Here is a 20,115-nt window from a genome sequence, read left to right as displayed (position 1 = left end):
ACTGGGTTCTACAAAACTTACAAAAAGGTAAGGGAAAGATACTTTTGGAAAGGTTTGAAGAAGGACATTATAAAGTATGTCTAGGAATGTATAACATGTCAAAAAAATAAGTCTGAACAAAATTACCCAGCTGGTTTATTACAACCATTACCTATTCCAAATCAAAAGTGGGAGAGCATTTCCATGGATTTCATTACAGGCTTACCCAAGGTACAAGAAAAAGACTCCATCCTAGTAGTGGTGGATAGGCTAACCAAATATGCACATTTCTTTCCCGAATCCATACATTATAAGGCACCATAGATAGCAGAATTATTCTTTAAAGAGGTTTTTAGATTACATGGGTTACCAAAGAATATCATTAGTGATAGAGATAGCAAATTTCTCAGCTTTTTTTGGAAGGAACTCTTTAGATTAGCAGGAACTGAATTAACTCCCAGCACCAGTTATCATCCCCAAACATATGGACAAACTAAAATTGTTAACAAATGGATAGAAGGCTATCTCAAGAACTATGTAACTGGGTAACAAAATGCATGGATCAAATGGTTATACTTGGGAGAATATTGTTATAATAATACCCATCACATGTCAATTGGAATGAGCCCATTTAAAGCATTATATGGATATGAGGCCACTACATTTGGAGATCTGATCAATCAAGAGAGTAGAGTACCTAGAACTCGAGATTTCATCCAACAAAGCATTGACATCATGAAAACTCTCAAGGACCATGCTCAAAACCAATAGAAGATATATGCTGATCAAAAACGAGTGGAAAGGTCATTCCAAATTGGAGATCTGGTATTCTTAAGGCTTCAACCCTACAAACAATCTTCACTGAAGATCAGTGGAGCAAAAAAACTAAAGCCACATTTCTATGGACCATAAAAGGTCCTAAAAAGGATAGGAGAGGTAGCATATGAAATAGAGTTCCTTGAAAATAGTAAGATCCATAATATTTTTCATGTATCTAGACTTAAGAAATTCCTTGGGAAACATATAAATCCTTGTGGTGATCTACCACCATTAGATAGTGAGAGGAAGCTTATATTGGAACCTGAGACTATTCTTGAAAGGCATGACCAGAGACTGAGGAATCAAACTATTTTAGAATACTTAGTAAAGTGGAAAAATCTTCCTAGGGAAGATGCTTCATGGGTTGGAGAAGAAGTTGTGTCTCATTCTGCTTTGCTTGGGGATAAGCAAATTCAAGAAGGGGGAACTATCATGAGCCAGAATTAATATGCTCTTCCTTTATCAAACATATAATATATCAATTTAAATATTTAAAATTATTATCTTTAATATAATGCCATGATAGCATCATTGTCTAAATTTGTCAATCAATAATGTGCAAGTCATAATTAAAAGTATTAATGTATTAATATATTACTGTTAAATTTATAACCACTAAACTCAATATAAACATTTATAATTATAAACATATTGTTTATCTTAAAAAAATACATTAATTTCAAATATTATTAAGTTAATATGCATCAACGTATTGATTAAATAAGTAAACCTAAACCTAAACCTAAAGGACATTCGGAATCACATAGACACGACCTTCTAATGCAACCAATCTAAATATATTAATAGCCCTAAAATGCAGTCAGTAATACACGAAAAAAAGAATACAAAAAAGAACAGGAAAAAGCAAAAAAGGTAAATAGGATAAGAAGTGGCATACGACAGACTGTAGGAGAAAGGATATATAAACAATAGATAACCCGTGAGATCCCACATCATACAGCCCAGTCGTTAAAATCCCTACAACCTATGTCATAGAACCTTCGACTAGGGACAGTACCCGTTGCCAATCTCATAATACGCTGGCACAACATTTCTAGTGTATGCAGGTACGACTGTACTCACCAACATAGTTACGCATCAACAATAATAGAATTTAAATTGCTATAGAATTTTATTATATATGATAACTGCATTTATGAATATGTAATGTATTGTGTGAGCTCAATGATATATATTTATGTGATGTTAACTCCAAATGAATCCAATGCCTTCTATTCATAGGTTTTGATTTGGTAAAGTAATTTACATAAGTATTATTATTAAATAAGAAAAAAATCAATATATGCGATTGAATATTAGAAAATGCATAACAATACATAAATAGATACATAAATACATATCATTATTATAGTGATCCCATTCTATTCAATAAACGCTAGGCTTAAATAATTCTATTCAATAAAGGCTATGTTTAAATAAATGATTGAAATTCATAACAACAATTTGCATAATGTTATATACATATTTGGATTAAATTGGTTTAAGGCATTGGAAATTTATATAAATGATGATAGATATTCAGAATAAGTGTAAATGTATGACAAGTGAATAATAAACATTACATTTAAGAAATACTAGAACATTATAATAAATAATCTTAAAGATTTTTAAGAACATTAGGCTGCATTTCAAACTATAGTACAAAAAATCTTATCCTCACCTGAGTGATGACATCCTAAGATAGGGAGTTAGTGGAGGGAGAGGCAGAGTAATTTTGAGCACTTATCGGATTTGCTTGGAGCTTGTTTCACAAGGCCTCTACACCGTAATTCTACCCGTCTCGAGATGATCATCACCTGATGAGAGAAGATGATCTGACACTATAAGGAGAAATCCTCCAACAAACCAATTAATAAATTAATTTTAAATGCTCAACTCCTAAAATATTTTAATAGCAATGAGGGTCATAGGCTGTTTAAATCAGATGACTCCCTAACTTATGCCCAATTTTGAATATCAAGTCAAAGGATTAAAAAGGGGTCATCACATGACAATATGGATGAATCACAGTCATTGATTCATACCTTACCCTAAGTCACTTAGGTCTTCTTAAGGAGGACAAGCCCTAAAATTTTTATGAGGGAATGAATGAATGAATAATCAAGGAGAGAGAAGGAGAGTTTGCATGTGCAAACATGACATTCATGGTGACGAAGGTATTATGATATTATTTGCATTGCAGAATTAGTTAAAGGAGAATAGATGAAGGAAACAGTGAATAACAGAGAGACATCTAATCAAGAAGGATCAAGTACACATCAGCATAGAGGTGATTTGACATCAAGAAACAGAGTGCTAATTGTAGGATCATTGTTGAGACATTCTAACCGGTGAATCAGTTAAATCTCTTAGCAGAGTAGTCCTGATAGGCTATATTGAAATCCTCTAACAAGGTGCTTATTTAATTATGAGTTGAAATCCTTTAATCAAACACACTTCTAACAAGGTGTTGAAATCCTCTAACAAGGTGAGACCTAATAGTCTTTGTAATCTTTTAACAGGGTAGACCTTTCATAGGGTAGATCGTGTTTCATGATCAAATATTGTAACTTCATTGGATACACTTTATTACTACAGTAGTGAAGATTTGTGGGTGTCATCCCCACCCTAATTTTACCTTCGCATTGGAGGGTTTCTAGGTAATCATATCTTGTGTCATATATTTGTGAATGCTTACTTGTTTACATACTTTTGATGTATATGATTTACATGGTATTTCAATTTACTTGTTAAATTGTGAAATGGATGTATGGTGAATGTTTTATGGGTTAAAGTTTAAAGCACTGATTCACCTCCCCCCCCTTGCTTAGAGTTTACCTTTCCTATTGTAAATCCAACATCATCATGTCTAATTTCATGAAAAATTTTGGGGTTTGGTTGATATTGATTGAGTGAAGGACCTCATGAGCCACCAAAGCCCCTTGCATGGTTTCACAACCCAAGACAAAGTCTCCTTGTTCAATTGATATAATAGAAGGGAGTAGTTGTTGCATTCTCAAATAAATAGCCTTGGTAATGATATTATATGGTAGATTGCATAAGGAAATTGGCCTGAAGTCAGCAAATGCTTTAGGATCTTTTGCTTTTGGTATTAATGTTATATTCATGGTGTTGAAGTACTTGAGCATATTCTTATTTTTCCTTAACTCCTCCACTGCAGCTAATAAATCCCAACCAATATTATCCCAACAACTTTTAAAAAATAGAGCAATAAATCCATCAGGGCTCAAGGCTTTATTTGGGGGAAAGAGAAGCCACATGTCAAATTTCTTGGATAGTAAATGGGGCCATAAGCATGGTATTGTGATGTAGAGGACTAGGGTATCCTAGGTTTTCTTTACTCCAAAGGCTCATTTGATTTCCTAACCATCCAATGGTTTAGGTTCTTCTTTAGTTAGGATCTCCAAGATCCTTGGGTTCAAATTCTCCTCCAAGATATAGTTGATCTCTATAAGATTCCTAGCTTATAAGGGTGAACTAGTCTAACTAGCTCCCAAATACCTAGTCTTCTTCTTTGGACTTCCCTTCTAAAATGCCCAATCCTTTTCCTAGGATATCTCCACACATTCCCATAGAAACCTACTGATCCCCTTAATCATCTTGAGTCACTTTGAACCCTTTCCCACACTCCTAGCCTCTTTGCCAATCCAATTGATCTCCAATCCACTAGGAGACCTAGTTGCCTAGCCCCTATTAGGCCTAGTTTATGTGTTTTAAGCCTCAACTTATAAAAACTTTAAATGACCTCACTCAAGTCCTTGAAATTTTTCAAGTCACATGAGAGTACTTCCAAAATCAAAAAGCGTAGCTTCTGGTTGCACCCATATCTCTAGTTTCTACCAGGCCCTAGTTTTTAGCCTACTAATTAGGCCTCTAGACCAGTGAGCACAAACAATTGCCAAAAGTTCTCCAAACCTTGTTCCAACTCCTCCCACCTCTAAATCCTATCAAGGAATTGTCTAGGGCTTCCATAGACATCCTAGTTCTTTTTCACAAGGATATGAGTGCACATGCCAAAGTAATCTTTACCCTATCCTGGCTCACTTGTATTCAACAGTCAACCATATGGCTTGCCATTGGAACCAAGGAATTGATTGAAAAAATAAAAACAAAAACAAAAATGCTATGTATAGACTCTAACTTTACTTCCCCCATGGTTTTAGCCATTTCCACTAGTGGGTTCTTAGGTTAGAGCCATTTCTTTCCCAAACAACACTGTGACTACCCTGTATGATAATGACCTTCAAAAACTCCTAACACTGCACACTAATTACTTGAAAACAAACTATCTACTAGCAATAAACAATATTGAAATCCTCTACATTCTCATGGATACTAATCTACTCCACCAATCTATATAAGTCATACAATTGCAAAGAAACAATTTAGTTCTAGCACAGTACAACCACAAAAGTCTATACAGAAGTACAAAAGATAATAAATGCAATCCAAAACTCCATTAACCTTCTCCAAGCATCGAATCCATGATTATATCCCAAGTGGTGGTTATGACTGATCTAACCAAAACTTTCTCCATTCTTGCAAAAGTTGGCAAAGTTGCTAGAGCAACTTTGAAAAATTGCAAGCAACTTTTGCATAGTGAGCATTTTGGCTCATTTTGACAACTCGATGGTTGAGTGTGAGAACCTTGACCCTAGATAAGATACATAGGGTCCTAAATCACCCATCAAACCCATCCTATATATATATATATACCAAAGTTAGAAAGTAAATAATTTTTTTTCCTAATATTATAAATACAAGTACTAGTCACTACATGGCACTTATTTCTATAAATTTTATATAAATAATTTTTGAGCTCTGCATGTTGATCATAATTAGGCTAGGTTAGGGGTGATTTTTTCTTGACTTTTATAATTTTTGTAGAATCTTGAAAACAACTGAAAACAATGAAGAGCTATACCATATAGTTGTTCAAAATCTTGAAATACCCTTGAAATTCTTATTTAGCAAAATGTTCATAACATTAAAATCTATTAAACAATATGTTGTTGATTTTTTACTTATGCCTTTAGTTTATACTATAAAAATAAAAATAAAAATAAAAAAACACATTTTATTGATTTTGTGTTTATGAAACATTTTATTGATTTTAGATTTTATATTAGAAAAAATAAACTCACTATTAATTTTTCGCTTATGTCTTATGCTCGCTGTCTTGCATATAATTTATTATAATCTTTTCAAGAATTTAAGTTTCTTTCTACTATTCTTTGTGTTTTGGCATAATATTTGATCCTCTACCCTTCTTTGCATTTTGACATAACATTTGTTATGCTTGTAAATAATGGAGAACAAATTTGTCTCGTAGTTAAAAATTAAGGTTAATAAAGATTGTATGACCTTAAATAAGTTTGAATTATGAAGGTAAAAGTTGTGAATAATACCATATATCACTATAATACAAAGTCACTTCAAATGAATTATATTACCATTATATATAATACAAAATAACTTCAAATGAATTATATTACCATTATATTTAGATTTGTCATGCTGTAATAGAAAAATCATGAATACATCCAAGATGTTTGTCTTTAATAAATGAATATCTTATCAAATAAAATTACGTATTAATACAAAGAAGTAAATGAAAAAGCAATGCCCCTTGATATTTACACAAAGATAGTCAGTCATATAACTGTCATATTTCACTTCATATGGCCCTAATAAAGTACGTCCAGACTTTGACTTTACCTGTAAATAGTAATTCACAAAATGGAATGGATATCAGAGTGGGAAAAAAATGTATCCATTAAATAAGCCCAACATCATAGTAACAAAAGACAAATCATCAACATAATAGTATTCATCAATTTATATAATTCATTGTGTTTATTTTGATTACACAGGCAAAAGTAGAGAAACTGGAATCGGGAAGAAATTAACACGAGTAGCTTTTAGGAAAGCTCAGCAACGATGTTACCAAGAACCGAGCGTGCGTACATAGACCATGAAGTAGCCAATTGTAATCAATGTAGCAGATTCCTCATTTCTTTCTGGCAAATCAACAATTACACATTTATTCCAACCCAATGCTACCCTGCCATAGCCAGCAACAATTCCATGGCTTTCCATTCATATGTTACACGCGTATTGACTAGTATCTGTTCAACACCAAATATACTAAATCTGCCTTTTTGAGGGGTATGTTGGGCTATTTGATTCTCCTGAAATGTCATTTTAAGAATCATGAAAAACTTCTCACATGCTTCTATTCCAAGGAGAAAAACTCGTCATCCTTTGAATGTCGATTTGTCGCATAAGATTTGAGTATTTTAGGCGAAGATGGCGGATGGAACTGCCACTCTCGGAGTTACACTCCCTCTTTCCTCTTTTCTAACATTTAGTCCCGCTGGCACTTGAAAAAGATGATTCGATTTAACTGTGGAAGAAAATCCCCATTAGCCATTAATGGGACCCCGTAGTTGAATAGAATGAGTTAAAAGCATGTTTGTCGCGCAAGACTCTCCCTTGTATGCCCATCCATTTCGCCACTTTGATCGAAAGCGGAAAGAAACGGGAATCATGTTTACTTAAAACGCCCCTGAGAGGTCTCTTTAATGAGATTGCAGACATGATGGATTCCTCTTGCTGCAACCTTGCCTCCTCTTTCTCCCTTGCTCTCGCCATTCTCTGCACCCTCCTCCTCCTCCTCCTCTTCAATTCTTCCTCTTCTCCTCCTCTGCCGCTCCATCCAAATGCCCGTCTGGACTACACCCACCATCATTTGCACGCCACATATCACAACTCGACGGCCCACAAGATTGAAGCTGGGACTAGAGTCTATGTAAGCTAAACTTTCTCTCTGTAAATTTGTTTTATTTGGATGAATTGGTGCAGTGTTATGATGGAATAAATGTGCAGGTGAAGAAAGGGAGGGCGGGGCGCGTGGAAATGGAGCTGAGAAGGGCGCGGGCAGCCATAAGGAAAGGTGTCCCCAACACATCTGGGTCTGGATCGGGATTCAGTCCGCGCGGCGTCATCTACAGAGACGGCTGCGCATTGGAGCGGAGTTATGCGGAGATGGAGAGGAGGTTGAAGGTGTACGTGTACAGAGAGGGGGAGAGGCCTCTGGTGCACAGTGGGCCGTGCAAGAACATTTACACGACGGAGGGGAGGTTCATTCACGAGCTCCAACTGGGGAAGAATCGGTTCGTGACGTCGGATCCAGAGGAGGCGCATGTGTTCTTCCTTCCGGTGAGCGTGGTGATGATGGTGAGCTACGTGTACGAGCCCAACACCTCCGACATGACTCCCCTGAAGCGCTTCGTGGGCGACTACGTCCATCTGGTGAGCAGCAAGTATCCCTTTTGGAACCGCACCCTCGGAGCCGATCACTTGTTCCTCTCCTGCCACGACTGGGCGCCCGAGACGTCCAAGGTGAATCCGCATCTGTTCAGCAGGGCCATCCGGGTTCTCTGCAACGCCAACACCTCCGAGGGATTCATTCCCTCCAAAGACGCCACCTTGCCGGAGCTCAATCTCAGATCGGGGACGCCGCTGGGAATGGTGGGGGGCAGCCCTCCTCTCGGGAGGCCTCTTCTCGCCTTCTTCGCGGGGGGGAATCACGGGCCAATCAGGCCTCTGCTCCTGGAGCACTGGACGCATTCGTCTGACTCAGATATCCGGGTGTACGAGTACCTTCCCGAGGACATGTCGGAGTCCTACTACGAGATGATGAAGAAGAGCAAGTTCTGCCTGTGCCCCAGCGGATACGAGGTCGCCAGCCCTCGAATCGTAGAGGCCATCTACGCCGAGTGTGTGCCCGTCATAATATCGGATCATTATGTCCTTCCCTTCAGCGACGTCTTAAATTGGAAGGCATTTTCGGTGCAGCTCCCACCGAATCAGATCCCCAACCTCAGGAGAATTCTTGAATCGATCCCCGTCGCAAGGTATGTGCAGATGCAGAAAAGGCTGAAGAAGGTTCGGAGGCATTTTGAACTAAATCAGCCTCCTCAGTCATACGACATGTTCCACATGATCCTCCATTCCGTATGGCTCAGAAGACTCAATGTCCACCTTAGCTGACTCCCGTATAGTTAGTACCATTCTTTACTTGCTTTCCCCGACAAATTCGAAGAGGAAAAGGAATAAATGGACATTCTTAGCGTACAAACGAAGGCACACAATTTGTTTTGTTTTAACCCCCATTTCTCCTGCCCGATAAACAACATTCTAGAAGATTACGTGTACACATGAAAGACAATTATAAATAAATTATTATATGGTGCATCTTGATGTTAGAACCTCATCTCTAACTATTTTTTAATATCGAGGATAATCATTGCTCTCATACGAAGGCACACAATTTGTTTTGTTTTAACCCCCATTTCTCCAGCCCGATAAACAACATTCTAGAAGATTACGTGTACACATGAAAGAAAATTATAAATAAATTATTGCATGGGGCATCTTGATGTTAGAACCTCATCTCTAACCATTTTTTAATATCGAGGATAATCATTGCTCTCATGGTCACTTTGATTGGAGTCTTAAATATAAATATTATTTAATGATATGTCTTTCTATACAATTTATAATACATTTTAAAGTTAAATCCTCATAACAACATCACAATATATTTTTAGTTTTTGTTGTATTTAAATCTATACATTTATTATCATCATCACTTTTTGGTCTCTACTTGAGATTAAAGTAAGTTCTATTCTATTCTATTAATGTAATCATTAATCTTTATTAAGTATCATTATGTTTTATATTATCAATACTACATCTATTGTCATTTGAGTAACTAATTTTGTATTATCTAATTAAAGAATTTAACTATCTATTATCCAAATAAACAAATAAAATATACTTAAATTGGGGGTGGGGTAGGGGTGTGGGGGCTGGTGTGAGAGTCTTATATTATCTAATTAGTCTTTAAATAATTTGATTAATTAAATACCTAATCTAAATAGCTAACTCCCAAAAATGTTAGTCATATCATTTTTTTTTATAATCTTGTGTAATCTGAAAAAAATAAATGAGTTAACTACTATTCAAATATATGAATAAAATAAACTAGGAGGCATAATATAAAGCAAGTGGTGGAGTGTTGTTTCCCTACGACCTTTAGTTCACAAGCCTGGGTTTCTCTAAAGTTGCATTCTCTTTTTGCTTTGTCTAGAGTGGTGTGTTTGTAGCACTTGACTAAGGATGTCCAATGGGTGTTTGTTAGGGGGATTGCATAGGAGGATTCTTCTATGTTGGGGTGTGATTTTGGGGTTTTCTGGAGCAATTTCAAGCTGCATTTTGTTTTGTTTTGTGTAGTTAATGTTTCTTTCACATTTTGCAAATTAGTAGATCTACGCTCTTGAGTTTTGACTTATTTGAATTCACAATCTTGAGGGAGTGTCATTTTGTTTTTTGATTTGCCTTCATGGCCAATCAAGAAGCCTCTCTTCTAGGGATGACCATGCATTTTAAGAATGTCATGATGTGAAGTACCCCTTCACTAGTCATGCATGAAATTCCCACCTTTAGTGTACATAATAGTGGCTTGGGATATTTTTTTGTCAACTTGGGAGGCTTTATGCCAACAAAGGTGAATGGATGCCTTGCAAGAAATGATAATAGGTCTTTTCTAGTGATTTATCCTAATTTTGGACAATGATTTATCCTAATTTTGGATAACAGGTCTTTTCTATGCAATGCAAGTTAGATAGTAAAAAAGGATTTTGAATGGGGGGCCTATTTTTACAATCAAGTTTCCCTCTTTATTAAGCAACAATACATTGGAATTAATCCTACAAAAGAGCTTCCATTAAGGGTTCTTGCATGGGTGGGGCTTAAGTGGTTTCCACTAGAATTTTGGAGAGAGGGCATCTTTTGTTTAGTTGTAGAATATCTTTTAATTTTGAAGAGAGGGCGTCTTTAATTTAGTTGCAGAACATATTTGAAAGCCAATGCAATGTGTCTTTCACAAAAAACTATGGAAAAAATTAATAACCTATGCTTGTGTTTGTCTTGAAATCAACTTCAGTAAGCCTATACCTAATTGCATGGAAATTATTAGGGCCAATGTTCTAGATTCAACAACTTAATTATGAAATTTTACAATTTTGATGAAAAAAATTTCATGACTATGGCAACATGCAGTGGATGTCCCTAAATCTAAATTTGTAGGGACTTCTAAAATTAGGTCAAATAGTTCACTTCCAAAATGGGACAAGGAGGGACCCATTTTAGTTAAAATATGTAATAAGAGATGAGGCCAGGAAAGATCTCAAAAAGACATGTCAAAATATGAGGTATCTAATAGGCTTGATGCTCTCAATGATATTGACCAATTTAATGGGGCTATTGTAAGAAGTCCAATATGTAAATATTTTTTTGTAAACATGAGAACTAGTTGGTAAAGAGGAAAAGATGCCTCTAGTTGAGCTACACGAGGAGGGGTTAGGTATCCAAATAGACAAATATCTACCCTTAGGAATCTTAGGAGAAGTAGCAATTTATGGATATAAAGAAATGCAATTTAGTCTAGGTCTTACTTTTTCTATAATATGTGTATAGTAGGTTCTAGAAGATGAGAAGAAAAAATAAAGGAAATCCACCATTTATAGGAATTCATCAAAAAGATCTAATAAAATGTATTTTTTAGAAGCCTCCTCAAGTGGGTAAGAAGAAATATCAAGAAAGGTGATGCTATTTGGTGAGACATTGGTGGACTCTAGATTTGTAAAGACTATTTGACTTTCACTTATGTACACCTCTAAAATGATTGTTCTCTCATGGACTATAAAGAGTTTAAATAGAATCCCCAGACAAAAGGTTATTTGAGTTCTCCAAATGTGGTTCTTAATCAAGAAACTAAGTTATTTATTGATGATATACTAAAAATGTTCCAAAATTTTGTAGGTTCCATTGGGTTAAATTGTTCTTGTTGTGAAATATTTTTATGTTGTTGATTCATTATCTTTCTTATTTGCATTATTTCTCAACTTGATACAAGTCAATGGTTGTTAGTTACTAGCTATGATGGTTGGTGTAGAATCTTCTTATGAAAGTGATAGAATGATGTACATGTTCAACAATATTGTTTCAATCTTGATTGTGGCCACAAAATGTGTGCACATAATATAAAATAAGTGGGGAGACTATGCCATCACTTAATGTCTAAAGATATTCCACTTTTGGAGGTCATAGAGTTCTTCACTAGGGAAACATGATCTAGATGGATTTCATCAAATGTTCAAGTATTTTAGATGGTCCAAGAAATGGTACCATGTTGAAGTTCATAGAAAATGAACCCAACATAACTTGAATAGATTGGATCAAAGAATGCATGCTTAATATATTCATAGTCAAAGCTTGCAAAAAGATGGGTTGACTTGATGATGTCAGCAAGCAAAATTATCATGGATGATGATGTGCTAGGAACCATAGAGATGATATCAAAAGTATAGTGGAAATGGCATGGAGAATTATAGCTAAAGAAAATATTCCATATATAAAAGAATGATAATTAAAAGTAGGAACATGGTCAAACAATATGGTGCCTCATAGAACCTATGGCAGCCTAATGAGATTGCGCCTCATGACACATGTGGTTAGAAAAATTATGTTTCACATGAACTTCTTTAGGAATAGGATATAACAATTTCTTCCTTATTTTTCCAAAGGTTTTCTTTTTCTTTTTAGAAGTAGTAGCTAGCTCACTAGGTTGTGACCTAGTTTGAATAAATCTAGGGGAACATTGGGTAACAATAGGTATGTTTCCTTTTAATTTTTGTTTTTGCTTCCCTTGAGACCTAGAATTTTGCTTCATCTTACCCATAGGTTCTCATTTTAGTTTCTTAATCTTAGGTCTGATACTGCACCCTACCCCAGCTAAACAATTATACCATGACTCTTCACTTTGCATAAAATCCATAAGATTTTGGTACCTTACCTCCTATTTTTCCCTTACACTATGAATTACTGTTGATAATTGATATAATAAAAGTTCTAGAAAGTTGACTCTCAACTCTTTCCTTTGTTCTCCACAATGAATATGACACAAAAAATTTAAACCAGGGTCGAGTATCATCACAAGTGAAATACTTCATCAACCAGACCACAAGGGTTTTCCAAGGTTCAAAAAGTGAAATTGTATTAATTCCTTTTATATTACCATTACTCTTAACCAAGTCCGATTGCCTTTCATCTTCTTGAGCAGTGTAGAATTAATCAACCATCTCTTCCAGATTTGAGCTTCTCCTGGTGATTATTTTGCCTTCTACTAAATCCTTGAAAAATTGTCTTATAATCTTTGTACTAACATGAAAAATTCTTCCATGAACTCGAGTAACATTGACATGAAAATTTTGAACAAATTCATCCACTAGCTCTTCATCAAATCCTCATACATGGGGATGAAATCCAACCATGCAACTATCTGTAACAATTGTTATGACTCCCTTTCCAACTCCAATCTCTCCAGCTATGCTTTCCTCTTCCTACCCATTTCATCAACATTCAAAAAAACACAAATTTCTAAAAACACAATTGAAGCATCCATAAATAGAAAAAATTATTTTAATTGTAGAAATTTAGCATATTGGAGAACTAGTCAATTTTATTCCTTTAAAACCTTGCACTTGTCATTATGACTGCTTTTGATAGATCAGAGCATTTCCTTAATTAAACTATCATTTATGAACAAAATAAATCTTGACAAATCATTATTAAAGTTACTTTCTTGGAGTTTGGCAGTGTTGAAAATATGGGAGTACTTGATTATGTGATATTTACCTTTCCCCGATGTATTTTTATGTCACTTCAAACATTGATTGCACTTTCTTTTGTTTTAAAATTACCCAAAGAATACTTATTAGTGATAAATGCGTACAACTAATCATACTAATATTCACACTACATTTATCAATGACATAAAAAATAAGAATGAAAAATGAATAATGAATGTTTAACTCAACTTAATAAATGCATACTTCCAAAATATTACCAAATCTTGTCCTTTTCCTTTGTCCCATGTGGTAGAAAAAGTTAACAAATGTCATCAGGAGGTTCCTTTATTTTGAAAATGAAAAATGAGTTTGTTAACATGTGTGATCTTAAAATCACCAATTGTGGTATACTTATTACTCGATTTCCTTTTTCCAGTTTCCACTCTGGAGCAATCACGAGCGATCTGGTGCTTCCAATAAGTTGCCATCTATGGTTTTCAACTTTTTGGGAACATGAATTGCCTTTTTTTTTTTTTTTTTTTCCCTTTTAGAGAGTATATCATTGTTTCTTGTTTCCAATATGTTCTCTTTATTTCTCCTCTTGTGAAATTTATGCCAAATCCATCATCATGGAAGAAACATCCTCCATGGTGAAAAATTCTACATAGGACAACAATTCTGCTAAAAAATCTTCTTTTGCTACTAGTTTATGATAAAGTTTCAGTTGGTGGCCATTGGCTAGCATTTTCTTATTTTCATCATCAATAAGGGTTGGTTGTACCACACCATTAGAATATATTGTATCAATCTAGTAAGGTCGTAACCATCATGTATAAAAATTTCCTTTAAATCCTCGAAACTTGGAATCATATAACAATGCCCAATCTCCATGCTGGAAGTTTCTTCTCTTAATATACTTGTCATGCCAAATTTTTGTCTTTTGTTGAATTATCTAAGTGCGAAATAATGCTTCATAGCATATTTCATCCAATATAATTAACATTTGAATCCTTTCTTCCTTTGGTCTAGACAACAAAATGTCAATGTCCTTTTCCACTCTCAAAGTTTGATATTTAAATTCAATGGTCATAACAAGTGTTTTTGTTAGAAATAAGAAATATGAGGAGGGGGAGGGGGTGAATCAATATTTCACAAAAAAATTCCCAATTATGGATATCATTAACAATCTTATAACTTGCATATGAAAGTAAGTTGATTAAGTTAAATAGTAAACACAACCATAAAGTAATGCAATATATAAGACCATATTTTGTTAAATAGAGAAAATCTAGCCAAGGGAAAACCCTGGTGGGGATGGTACCCACAAAATGATCCTTTAATCATAATTAGCTTGTGAAAGATATTGACCCTGTTAGGAGTCTATTACATTTGTATAGTGTCTCGGTGCTTGTTATAAGCCTCAACCCTATAAGGAGTTGTTAATACAATTACACAAGTATATGCAAGATGAGCCCACTACCCAAACATGCAATATATAATGATATTATTCAATACAAGAGAAAAGTACAAAGCCTCTTACTGATGTTGATATCTTTAATATCTTATTTTCCTTTATTGTTCATCACAAAATTGATCTTCTCATTCATCATAGTTTGCATCACACAAGTGTATAATGAACATCATAATATTACATTACAATGCCACATGAATACTTTACAAAAAACTTTCTCAAAAAGTCTTACCTTTATACCAATTTGCCCATCTAGTCAACCTTTATTACTTTACATGCTTCACAAAATGAAAAACTATACTTTTCCTACTTAGGATTAACATCTAGGATGCAATCCCTAATTACTCAAGTAATTTTTTTCCAAAATAAATAATTCCTCAACATAAAATACTCAATTTCTTAACTCTATCCAATTTTGTCTATTCAATACTGCAATTGGAAAAACTTATACCTCTTTCCATACTATCTATACAACCCTGTGCTCTCATAGGTGGATTCTATATGTCCTCAAGATTGCATGTGCCAATATTGCCTTTGTGAACTATGCCAAGAAAATATCTAATTGTGGTGCTAGTTAAGCTTTGTGATACTTAGACAATTTTCTAAGTCTAACTACCAAAATTGTATATACATACTTTTCTCTCTTCATAAAGAGTATATGTTGCCATAAATGACAACCTCATACTTACTAACATAGCTTCCCATAAACTAACTCATAAGGATAAAATCTTATGGTTGTCTTCCATGTTGTGTTATAAGCCCATACTATTTCCTCCAACTGATCTAACCAATCTTGCATTTTTGATGATACTATCTTGGTTGGAATATTTTCAAGTTCCTTGTTTGTAACTTTTACTTGACCATTCACTTGAGCATGTTAGGGGGATGACTTCCTATGAGTTATTTGATATTTATTCATGAATAAGTCTATCATGTTTGACATAAATTGAGGCCCTTGGTCAAATACTATAATTCTAGATGCTCTAATTCTTTGGAATATATTCTTGTAGAGAATATCAACAACTTTTTCCTCATGAACAGGCAATGCTTTGACTTCTGACCACTTAGTTCCATAGTATGTAATCACCAAAATATGATTATTCCCTTTAGAAGGTGGATCTTTTGGTCCAATAAAGTCAATATCCCATTTCTCAAATGGCTCCAAAGTCATCTAAGGTTGCACCAGAATCTCAATAGTTGGAATTGGTCTCCCTTTCTGCTGACATGCACCATAATGTTTTACATAAGATGAGACATTGCTAGTCAAGGTAGACCAGAAATAACCCAATCCTAATATCTTCTACACTGTTCGAACAACTTAATAATGGTCTCCTTCTGGAGCATTGTACCACATGTGAATAACATTATAATACTCATTTTCCTGCAAACAATGACAAAGCACATGATCATAAAAATGTTTAAATAAAAGTCCATCTATCCATACATACTTGGAGCTTTCTTGAATTAAATTCTTCTTTTGCAGTGGTGAAAAATGGGTTGGACATCTTCACATAACCAAGTAATTTGCAAGATCTACAAAACATGGTGAATGCATTGATATGAAAAATAGATTTTCATCTAGAAATGAATCATTGATCATTTCATTCTTTCCCTTGAAAACTGTTTGTGATAGAAAATCTGTAACAACATTATCTTTTCCTACTTTATCAATGATAGTTATATCAAATTCTTACAATAGTAAAAGCCATATGATAATCCTACCTCCCATAGCTACTTTTTTCATGAGATATCTTAAAGTAGAATGATCACTATGAATAAACATTTTATATCCTATTATGTAATGTCTGAATTTATTTATAGCATACACTAGAACAAGAAATTCCTTTTTAGTTGTGGTATATTTTTCTCAGGAGGACCAAATTTTTTGCTAATATAATATATCGCATGCATATTACCTTCTTCATCCTTTTTCTCCAAGACAACTCCTATTGCATAATCTAACACATCGATATGGATATGAAATAGTTCATTCCAATTTGGTGCCTTGATAACTAACTTTGTAGTCAATGCTTCCTTGACTCTTTCAAAATCTTTTTAACAAGCATTTTTCCATTCAAAAACTAAATCTTGCTTCAAAAGGCCAAAAAATGACCAACTTTCTTGCTAAATCCTTCTATGAACTGTCTTTAATATCTTGCATGTCCAAGAATACTTCTAACATCAGTTTGATTTTCAGGTTTGACAAGTTGTTGGATAATCTCTATCTTACCAAGATTAACTTTTATTCCTTCCTTTGAAATATGATTTCCTATCACAATACCTTCATTCATCATAAGAGAATATTTTTCATGATTAAGAGACAATCTATGATATTCACATCTTTGCAAAACCTTCTCCAAACTTTCCAAAGCTTCCTCATTTTTTTTCCACGGGCTATAAAATCATCCATATAAACTTCCACACAAGAATTTTTTAAATCTACAAAAAATGCCAAAGCTGCCCTTCGAAATGTAGCTAGAGTATTGCATAAACCAAATGGTAAGACTCTATATGCATAGGTACCCCAAGGACATGTAAATGATCCTCCAAAGCTACCTGTATCTGATTGTAGCCACTAAAACCATATAAGAATGAAAAGTAACTACTACCAACAAGATTATGCAATACTTGGTCAATGAATGAAAAATAGTCTTTTTTAGTATCTTTGTTAAGTTCTTAATAATAATAAAAATACTCTATTTTCCATTCTTTTTAGGAACAATAACCAATGGGAAAACCCATTGATTATCTAATATTGGACAAATAAAACCTACTTTATGAAACTTTTCAATTTCTTGTTTAACAAATTCCCTTAAGACAGGGTTTATTCTTTTTTTTTCCTATCCTATTAGTTTAACATACTCTACATAGGTGTGATGCATAAAAATGGTAGGGTGTATCCCACACATGTCCTACTAATTCCAAGAAAATGCTTGAGTATGCTTTGCCAATATTTGTTTAAGAAATTTGTCATGTGTCTGTGTCAACTGCAAATTTACAATGAGATGTTTGTCTTTCTATATAAAAATCTACTTAGTTCCTTTATTCTCATCTTGAACCTCTTTCATTAGTGAGTTCAAAGGACATATATCATTATGAGAGTAGTGCAAATATGTTACTGCATGTTTATCCTCTCTATTTTTGCATTGCTATTGTTCACTCTTTTCTTCCCTTCCTTTCAAAAATGCTACACAAACCCTTGAAATTGTTTGAGATGTTCCTTCAATGTTATCATATCCAAATTGATTACTCCATATCCTTCAAATTCCATTTCATTGTCTACCTAAAAAGGTGACTTTTTCATTAAATTTGGTTTGGATACTGGAAACAATGACATCTCCTTTTGTTTCAATCCATTTGAAATTTTAATACTTCATAATCTATAATCTGTCAAGATTGGTAGAGTTACAGGTTGGGGTCTTCCTAATATTATGGGGTAACCTGCATCTTTCTTTCTAGCTTTCAGGACAAAAAATTCAACATGATAATCCCAAGTCTCAATAGTCATAGTTACATCCTCTAGACTCCCTTTTGGTTTAGTTATGGAATTATCAGCCAACATTAGTAGAGTTGATGTTTGTTTTATATTTGTAAACCTCAAATCTTCTATAGTATCTATTGTAATGATATTGATAAAAACTCTTAGATCAATCAAAACATTTAGAATTTCCACTCTTCCAATCTTTAGAGTTCCTAGATCACTAAATTTTTGTGGTAATAATCTCTCGACTAACACATCTATGATCTTGGCTCGTACCTAAATGAAAGTAGGAATTTTATTTTTTCTTCCAAGAGTTTTGATGCAAAGTATTTTGATTAGATTGTTGATTTTAGGAATATCTTTAATGGCTTGTAAAAGTGTAATTTCAATGTTGATCTTTTTCAATTCCTTCAAGAGTTGAGAGTCCATTATATCATCATGATCATCCTTGGAATTGTCCAAGGCTTCCTGATCCTTCTTAAATCTTTCAGGATATGGCACCTTCTTTGGTTCAATTTGTTCCATTTGGGATCTTGTCATCACGAGAATTCTTAATCCCTTAGGCCTCTCCCCTTGCTAAGGTTTGACAAGAGTTGATGAAGGAACAATTATATTCCTTAAATGAATGCCATTAATCTCAATAAAGTTAAGACTAGTAGGACTAGCATCAATACCATTGGCTTGTCTATTCTTTGTATTAGGAATTGGTTGGGCATACAACTGAGGTTGATTCACCTACTAATTTGATTGATTTTACATATTATTTTGATTAGGTATCCATATTTTGTTGAAATTATAATTGTCCTACCATGGTGGGTTTTGATTTTGGCTAGGTCACCACTGATTGTATTTATCCTTCTAAGGAGGTGGATTTTGTTGCCATTTATTTTGGTACCACTAATTTTGCTACCATGGAGGATGTCCCCAAGGTATATTAGGAAGTGGAATGTTTTGATATGTTCCAACTAGGATTGCTCCAAGAATTTTGATTGTTCTATGCATTTTGGTTATTCCAATTATTCCTACCTCCAAATTGTCCCTAGTTTTGGCCACTTTGACCTACATAATTTTAATCCTACTTTGTTTCCATTTTTTTTTTAACTGTAGGTTTTAGTATCATGAAACCCATCACATATGGAACAAATATCAATATTTTTCAATGGACATTCTATTGAAATCTTATTGAGAAGATCATTATTAAAGAAGGAAGATTGTTTGCAAAGAGGGAGATTGTTGATAAAGAATGTTTTCAATCATTGTTTTGTCACTAATGTCAAACTTGTTATTTGTTGGAATGAAAATTGCTTATAAGATCCAAGTACTATCACTTAGTTGATTGATGAAGAGGATGTAATCAATAAGATGTAACAAAAACACCTAAGGGAAAGGTTGAGTTATGGTTTTGTAATGAAGTACAAGGATCAATTAAGACAATGATAAAATGATGTACTGATAATACACTTAAAGATATAGAGGTTGGCTACACTTAGAAGAATAAGTTGTATCAAAGCTATTTGCAAAGCTTGACTAAGTTCATCAGTAGGTGTCGAGCAAGGTAGTTCATGCTGAGCAGATTATCAGTAAGAGCTAAGAAAATGCAAAATTTAGTTTGTACTGAGTGAAATGGAAGAAGCCGAGCAAGTTCA

At 34.2% G+C, this 20,115-nt stretch overlaps 1 protein-coding gene across 1 annotated transcript; it reads left to right on the top strand.

Annotated features, from left to right (window-relative positions):
* Positions 1–7,303: 7,303 nt before the first annotated feature.
* Positions 7,304–9,092, top strand: LOC149534968 (putative glycosyltransferase At5g03795). Its single transcript, XM_089805471.1, has 2 exons — positions 7,304–7,630; positions 7,708–9,092. Exons 1-2 carry the CDS (start codon positions 7,319–7,321, stop codon positions 8,872–8,874), a joined length of 1,479 nt encoding a protein of 492 aa, XP_089661597.1. The 5' UTR covers positions 7,304–7,318; the 3' UTR covers positions 8,875–9,092.
* The last annotated feature ends 11,023 nt before the right edge of the window (positions 9,093–20,115 follow it).

Source organism: Cupressus sempervirens, chromosome 10, assembly GCF_028749045.1.
Source record: "Cupressus sempervirens isolate cs-2001-9-10 chromosome 10, ASM2874904v1, whole genome shotgun sequence".
NCBI classification, from domain to species: domain Eukaryota; kingdom Viridiplantae; phylum Streptophyta; class Pinopsida; order Cupressales; family Cupressaceae; genus Cupressus; species Cupressus sempervirens.
The sequence above is the reverse complement of the archived record's forward strand: the minus strand, read 5'-3'. Positions and strand labels throughout refer to the sequence as shown.